At 43.6% G+C, this 7,622-nt stretch overlaps 1 protein-coding gene across 3 annotated transcripts; it reads left to right on the plus strand.

The window, feature by feature from the left end:
• The first annotated feature begins 1,089 nt into the window (after nt 1-1,089).
• On the plus strand, nt 1,090-6,718 carry LOC105940134. 3 transcript variants are annotated; one of them, XM_012882599.3, is made up of 5 exons: nt 1,090-1,196; nt 1,293-1,538; nt 3,072-5,121; nt 5,319-5,426; nt 6,532-6,718. In XM_012882599.3, the coding sequence occupies exons 3-5, from the start codon at nt 3,342-3,344 to the stop codon at nt 6,558-6,560; spliced, it is 1,917 nt and encodes a 638-aa protein (XP_012738053.2). In that variant the 5' UTR covers nt 1,090-1,196; nt 1,293-1,538; nt 3,072-3,341; the 3' UTR covers nt 6,561-6,718. The 3 variants fall into 3 exon arrangements, with proteins under 3 accessions (XP_012738053.2, XP_035981598.1, XP_012738052.2); XM_036125705.1 differs by having other exon boundaries at nt 5,322-5,426; XM_012882598.3 differs by having other exon boundaries at nt 1,096-1,206.
• Nucleotides 6,719-7,622: the final 904 nt, after the last annotated feature.

The following is a 7,622-nucleotide window of genomic DNA, read 5'->3' on the forward strand; positions in this document are numbered from 1 at the left end:
TAAGCTAATAGATGCACAGACAAAACAATTCAGGAACAAATGGATGTCGTTTTGATTGCTTTGACTAACATGTTGCAGCTCCTGGTTCTTCTCAGCGTCTCAGACCCCTGAAGGAGAAGCTTAGCGTCCAGACGGCTGTACTCACACCTCTGCTCCACGCTCAGCTGGAGAATCTGGAGCTGGAGCCTGGGTCCAGCATCTAGTTATCAGTCGCTCAACCAGCTTATTTGTGAATAAATGTTTAAAATTAACACGGATTCTATTTTTTTTGGGGGGTGCTGGGTTCCCACACTGCAAAAACGGATCTAAAAATAAGTAAAATGTTCTTAAAGTTAGTGTATTTGTCCTTGATTTGAGCAGGTAAATAAGATTATTTGCCAATGGAATGAGTATTTTGACCCCTAAAATAAGATAATTAGACATCCTGCACTTGAAATAAGATGATGGAGATGTGTTGTTCCTATTTTAAGTGCAGAAATCTTATTCCATTGGCAAATCATCTTATTCACCTGCTCAAATCAAGGACAAATACACTAATTTCAAGAACATTTAACTTATTTTTAGTTCTGTTTTTGCAGTGCAGTTTCTGCAGAACTGGATGCAAATGTTTTCCTGAACCATTTACCATCTTAATCAGTTTCAATATTAAACGACGACCAATAGTTTCACAGGGAATTAAAGACATAAAAGACGCTGACTGTTGAAAGAAAATCCTCCAAGTCCTCAGAAAATCTTCCTGATCTGCAGCTCTGGGTTAAAATTAATTGTTTTGTTCCTCGCAGTTTATGAACAAACTCAAAGATCTCACACAGCATTACAAACAGGTTTTAATTTCTAATGAGATGTGCAGAAATATGTTTGGAAAGCAGCAGGATCTGTCACCCCTGGAGCCGTCAGGCTGCGGCTCTCATTATTACAGCCAACCAGCTCCTGAGTTCAGATCACAGCTGCTGTTTCAGGTTGTCAGCTTTTCCACACCTTGAGAGCGAATGGGTCCCACACTCGGAGGTCACCTGCTGGGAACAGGCCTCTGCCATTGGCTCCAGAAGCAGCCCATTAAGCTTTAATTGGACAAACGTCACCTGGAGCCGAAGCGTTTGACAAGCTTCTTTGCAGATTGTGAGTCTTTGGCTTCTGCTTGAAAGCGTAAAGGAAAAGCTCAGCTGGTTTCTCTGTGGATGTCTTCTTCTTTTCACGTAGGTGCAGGTATTTTTCCTCCCTTCTCTTCCTTTCTCTGCAGGAAATGATCCAAGCCCTTAAATCCTGAAGGAGGCGTGTTTCTCTTTGTTCAGAAATGGAAGCAGCCACGTCTAACTTGCAGCACACTTTTGGGCTGGGCCCTCGGGGTCCACACCCGAACCCCAAGCTGGGAGGGGAGCAGGCGGCTCCTGGACCGCCTCGTCCTGAAGAGCAGCACCACAAGCCGTTCTTCTACATCCAGCCGGCGCAGCCATACCTGCCCATGCAGGGTGTGCAGTGGCCTGTGGCCATGCCTATGCCCATGTCCTACAACCCGTACTATGGCTACCCTGGCTTAGGTAAGGCTGCGCTCTGATTAATCGGGCTTGATTGTTGAAATTATGCTATTGTCAGGGAAGATTATTTCCTTAAAGTGTTTTTAATATTGGAATAGCCTGCATCGAGTCTTTTCATGATGCAAAAAGGTTTGGGTAAAAGAACAAATGGACATAATTACATCTTTGAGGGGAAACATTTAATTCAATATTTAAAGTGAGGTGAGCATAAATCTCAAATGCTCATTATCTAGCAGCTTATCAATAAGCTTTGAACTAATTGAATTTATGCCCCTCAGACTTGGCAATCTTACTGAGGGAACTGATTCACATTTGATGAGGTGTTGTATTTAAAGCTCTGGGGTCCTACTAATCTATCCTTTGGACACATGGCACTCTAAGGATTGAAATACAAATGATATCCTGACTACAAATTGGTATTGGAGTTTTCTTTGAGGGGCTTCATCAGTGCCTTGATTTGTCAAATATATTTATTTTTTGGGTGAAGTTGTTCTCCTTCTCACTGACTATCTTTATCAACAGGTTTTATGGCCAATAGAACCATAGTCCATGCATGTATTAACCACTGAATCGTTTGAATAAATGCCACCATTAACACATTCTATAGGTTTTAACTTCTTAATTGGCTGTTGTACTGATTATTTCCCCCCCCCCCCCCCCATCCCATTTAAAAAAATGGGGTGGGGGATGGGGGGATTTTGAGACTCCCGCCAGCAGGGGAGTCTCAAAATCGTCTGCGGCATTTAATTTTATAAAGTTTGTGGGGAAAGTGTCAAACTAGGCTTTGTTTTACATGCAAACTGGTTTTTATATTGCATGGAAATATCTTCACCTATTATAAACCAATGAAATATTACAAGCTAAAGGGTAATGGATTGTTCTGGAGGTGTATAAATGTAGTAAAATAAAAACCAATGCTGAGGGACCTGGAATGGATTTTTAGATGCAGGGACTGAAAAACAAAAATGTTTACTTTGGTCACATATTTGATATCTTCTCCTGAACTTCTATGGTTATTTTTTCTTTTTGGCATCATGTCACGCCCTCTGGTGGCCAAAACAGGGTGTCAGGGAAACTCATTGGTTTGTTTAAATAAGAGTTGGACCCTGATGGTTTTAAAAGCCAAACTGGTTCAATTGGTCAGTTTTTGTTTCACTGCTCTGAGGTGCCGGGCTTATACTGGTGTACTTAGAAAAGGAAAAGCTGTCAAGAACATTTTCCAAGTATTTTCCATTTCTAGGGGTACTTTAACATAAGATGGTGTCAAATTCCAGACATTTATGGTTTTAAAATCAAATAAATCTTTGACAAGGCAGTTAAGCACCTTACCTAAACTTATGAAGTGAGAGTACATAAGTGATACTTTAATAATTTAGCTTACTACCCCAAATATTCAGCTGTACTACAGTTCTCAGGCATTCAGGTGAGTGTTTGGAGGCCCAGAGTTCAGCACGGGCTTTCTGTAATTACTTTCTGCATATATGTGATTAGCCACACATTAAGTTTACTTTAAGTGTCTGTTGTGTCCTGGTAAAGGGTTTGGCCTGCCAATGATGCCCCACTACCAGCCAAACCCCTACATGGAGTCCCCTGGCTTTGTGGTTCCCCATACCCACCTCCATTTGATGGACTACAGACGCATGCTCAACTCTCAGTACTACCACACCATGGCCTACCACGCCCGCAGGTTTCGCTACCAACACAACTCTGCGTCCAAAGAAATGACCAGCTGTGAGGTTCAGACTGACCCACTCCTCTCAGCTCACAGGACCGGCACCCAAAGGTCCAACAACTGCTCTCCCAACAATGTCCCCCGGTGTCTCTGCTGGTCAGCTACAGTCACCAGCTCTGGCTGTACAAATGGAGGCTCGTCCTTCAGTACTCCACGAGAAAACGCCGTCTTCCACCGCAGGGACACCAGCGAAGAGCAGCTTTGTGATTCAAACTGAGGAAGTGAGGATTGAATGCTGCGCTACGCCAGGAGGACTCCAGCTCCTGCACGCTCGTGAGGCTGCAGAAATGTCCCGCAGCTTCTCCCAGGACCGGGTCCAGTGTAGGTCTCTTAACCAGAGCGGTGTCCTGCCGGATGAGGGGCTCGCTCTGCCAACAGACCCGTCTGAGCAGGAGCTCAAAGTTTGCCCAGACATCCTGATGGTCGGGACGCCGAACAACGGGGAGAATACCCTGTCCCTAGTGGAGCCCAGCAACCAGATGGATCTTCGGACCGCAAACGAGGCGGAGGAGAATAGAAGTGATCGAGAGTTGAGCGTGACCTCAAAGAGCTTTCACTACAAAGTTGTAAACGTGCCGTTTGATCAAACCTATTTGGACGAACTAAGGAAGATGGAGTCCGCGGTCTGGTCAGGAGAGGAGACTTTCATGACGTCCCCTGTCCAAAACACCTTTGTGACTGCTTCCAATAAAACACTGAATGCTTCACTGGAGGCAAACGTACAGGAGATGATAACGTCGACGGAGGCTCCTGCAGAGGAAATCGCCCCAGTGGCAGAGATGCCTCCACCGGCTGTGGCTGAACTAGAGGAAATGGTCCCTGCTGGGAGAAGCATTGAGATGTCTGAAGGTAACATCTGCCCTGCTGCAGATGACGCTCCACCGTCTGAGCCAACAAACAAAGCAGAGATAACTTATATCCTTCCGTTGGACAATTCCCTGCTGGAGTCGGACAGAGAGCAGCACCAGCTGGAAACTACAAATGACCAGGAACGTCAGGACACCTCCTTTGAATCTTTGCCAGCCTACCTCCCCTCCACCAGCTGGTTTTCTGACTTTGACCATAGCTACTACGGCAGGAAGATGCCGCTAGCTCCGCTAAAGCAGAACAGACCAGTGAATCTCTATAATCTTGACGTCTCTAAAAGGAGAAGGCTGCTAGACATGGATTATAAAGAACAGCCTAACATCCGTAAACCAAAAGAGGGGTACAAACCCAGAGGCAAAGCGGACCGCCAAAGTCTCTCTGACCACGAGTGCTGCCTGAGCCGAAACTTTGAGAACACGTTAAGCTCTCGCAGGTCCAGGAACGAGCGACTCTGTACCAGATGCACGACAAAACGTAGGATAAGCACATCTCCTAGTTCGGTGTGCGAGGGCCGAAGCTTAAAAAGGAAAGCGGCTCCCATCCAGCAGTGGAATAACGTCCTTTTACCCACCTGTGAAGCCTGCAAGTCTCACACAAACAGGCAGGTCGTGAGAAAAGGTTCCAATCCAGATCTTTGTTCTGCCCATTATGGACTCGACACGGAGGGCGACTCTTCTGGGAACAGCTCATGCTGGGCAGGACCCAAATGGAGGGCAGCTGACGGCTCAAAACTTCAGGACGTCAAAAGGCCGCTGGCACCCAGACAGATGGTAGCCAAGAGTCCTGTAGCAGTCCATGCGATGCTCAGGGAGAGGAACTGTGTGCACAACGATCTGCAGAACCAGTCGGTTGGCCGGGAAAGGCTGCACCATTGTCCACATGGGAACACCATCCGAGAGATTGACGAGAACTGCGGCGCGCCAGTTCCCCTCAAAGAAAGATGGAGGAGCCTGGATCAGATGTACCTGACGCACAGACGGCAAACAGGTAAGCCAATGGTTTGAATGAATGCGCCAGTGACTTGTTTTTAAGTCTGTTAGAGTCGTGACAGTGACTCCTGGATGTGGCCGAGCAGAAATGCCTTGCTTTCATGGAGCCACTTTGTTGTAGTTTAGTGTTTTTACTGCAGTTTAAGGACATTATTGGAGCAACCAACAGTCTTTCATTGTCAACCTGTCTTCCAGCAGAATCATGGAGGGAGGCAACGCCCAGCGCTTACAATGGCCGCTTCTTGAAGGAAGCCAACTCGCAACACTTGATCAATCACAAGAAAACACAACCACTGTCACAAGGTTTGTATAACTTTAGTATTTTTTTTTTTAGGACAAAACCTAATCTAAAACCTATAGAAGGGCCTGTTAGACTAAAACTAACTTAATCAAACAAATGGTAAGGGTCTTAATGGCTCACTGGTACAAACCTGTTCACACAAGGACGGGACTCCAAATTCTTCTTTTGCAGTTGGTAAAGGAGAGTTTGAACCACAACCCCCTCAGGACTTTGAAATAAAAGTAAATGCTCAGTCTACAGGTGAAAACTCTTTGTCTCCCCCTGGCGTCTCTACCAGGCTATGAAGTCCACGAAACTGGCCGGTAGCTGTTGGGAGTTGTTTTGGGGAAACATACTTTAGTTGCACTTGTTCTTTAAAATCCTGAACAAGCAAGAATATGTTCTTTAGTCTCCTTCCTCACTGTCAACGTGGTGGATCTGCTGGCATGGCTACATATCCATATCTCTTCCAAATTGCATTAAATTTGTACTTAATTGGTTTCATGATTGGCGAGAACTGAATGTCCTAACCCCGGTTAAGTCAAAGAGCCTGAATTGGCTCCAAGGCATGACAGGTCCTACAGAAACGGGCTAAGAACACGTTCACTAGGAAAATCTCAGACACGTGGGACACGGGCTAACCAGGGTTAACTTTTGACGCCATATTTAAAATCCACCAGGACTAGATCCTTTTCTATCGCCCTTTGTGTCCTCAATGTGAACAAATGTCGTATTTCTGTGATGTGGATACATGCAAACTGAGCAGACTGAAATTTCATGGCTGTTTTCTGAAACCAATGATGCAGCTAAATGATTTTCAGCGGATTTTCAGATTTTGCAGCTCCCCCCCCCCATATCATCTTGTTTGAAAAATTTAAGCCACATTTTGTGAACTGAAGTTTGTAAATTTTCCTTAAAAGGACAAAAAGACCTCATGAACTTGGAAATATGTGGAAAAGAATTTAAGTTTGATTCTAAAATGAATTGTCAACAATTGCATAAAGTAAGTAAAGTAAGGCAGCCTGTTGATGCATTTAATTCCCACATGTTGGATGGATATGGTCTAATCCTTGTTAAATATGTCTTTATGTGGAAGTGTTTTAACTTGTAATATTTGTTTTTCTGCAGGAACCTGCACAAAAGAAACAAGATGCTGATTTGCACAAGAGCACAACTCACCGAATTAACACCACTGTTTTTAAATGATCAACACTTAAATTAAATATTTGTCACTTTATTTATATATGTAAATAATCACAATGTTCACTATTTATTCATCTTAAAATAAACACAGATTTAATCGTTTTTGCAACAATCCTGACGTTTGAGTTTTTCTTGCTCCTGAATTTGTCCACTAGAGGGAGCTGTTCCTGTTCAGAAATCCCTTCATGCCCACATCAGATGAACAAATGTATCTAAGTGGAACATCTCGGTTATCGTTTTGTCAGATCTCTGCAGTGTCTTTCTTTAAAGCTTCAGCTTCTGTCTGCAGGGGTGTGTAGAGGTGCCAGAAATTACACAATATTAATGTTTAATATATATAGCATGAAAGTGTTCAGTCAAACATTACTTGAGTAAAGTATCCGGGACATTTTAAAGTACTGACTTGACTGTTTGGTCTCAAAGGTCTTTTCAGTGACAATTTATACAATTTACTGGATAGTCCCTTCCTTCCAAATGGCTCAGATAAAGACTGAAGTCTTTAACACCAACTTTTGTTTGAACTCACTGTAAGTGTCTGCCACTTTAGTTAAAACATGTTTAATCTTCTTTCAGTGAAGTAGAGGGTAGAGTAGCCAAAAATGATGCTTAAGGAAGTGTAGTGTTGCTTGCAAATGATATTTCTCAAAAGAAACATGTGGCACAGTAAAAATACGAAACATTTCTTCTCAAATGGTTAATTGTAACTCATTATAACCCAGTTGGATCAGTAGAACGCCTACATTAGGCCTTCTTATCTCAATGCCTCTCTGTGAATTCCTGATGCGTGGAGGTTGTCTTGTGTTCAAACCTGGGACCTTTCCATAGCAACTCACCTTTTATTAAAAGCTCTTTAATGATATCCTGATAAAGCTGTCCAGAAGGGGTTTTATACCCGATAGAAAACTCAGTCAGGTTCATACGAAAGCTGAAATGACTAAAAGGTGAAATAAACAAACTCACTACTAGTCAAAATGTATTTGAGGCTTAAAAGATGCTTGTCTAATATTTTATGGCAA

The sequence above is a fragment of the Fundulus heteroclitus genome, chromosome 21 (assembly GCF_011125445.2).
Source record: "Fundulus heteroclitus isolate FHET01 chromosome 21, MU-UCD_Fhet_4.1, whole genome shotgun sequence".
Classification (NCBI taxonomy): Eukaryota; Metazoa; Chordata; class Actinopteri; order Cyprinodontiformes; family Fundulidae; genus Fundulus; species Fundulus heteroclitus.

Excerpts from the sequence above, each read along its gene's own strand:
- LOC105940134 (XM_012882599.3), top strand. The coding sequence starts at position 3,342 with ATGTCCCCCGGTGTCTCTGCTGGTCAGCTACAGTCACCAGCTCTGGCT. Across the intron at positions 5,122-5,318 it reads GACGCACAGACGGCAAACAG|CAGAATCATGGAGGGAGGCA; the intron begins GTAAGCCAATGG and ends CCTGTCTTCCAG. Across the intron at positions 5,427-6,531 it reads AACACAACCACTGTCACAAG|GAACCTGCACAAAAGAAACA; the intron begins GTTTGTATAACT and ends GTTTTTCTGCAG.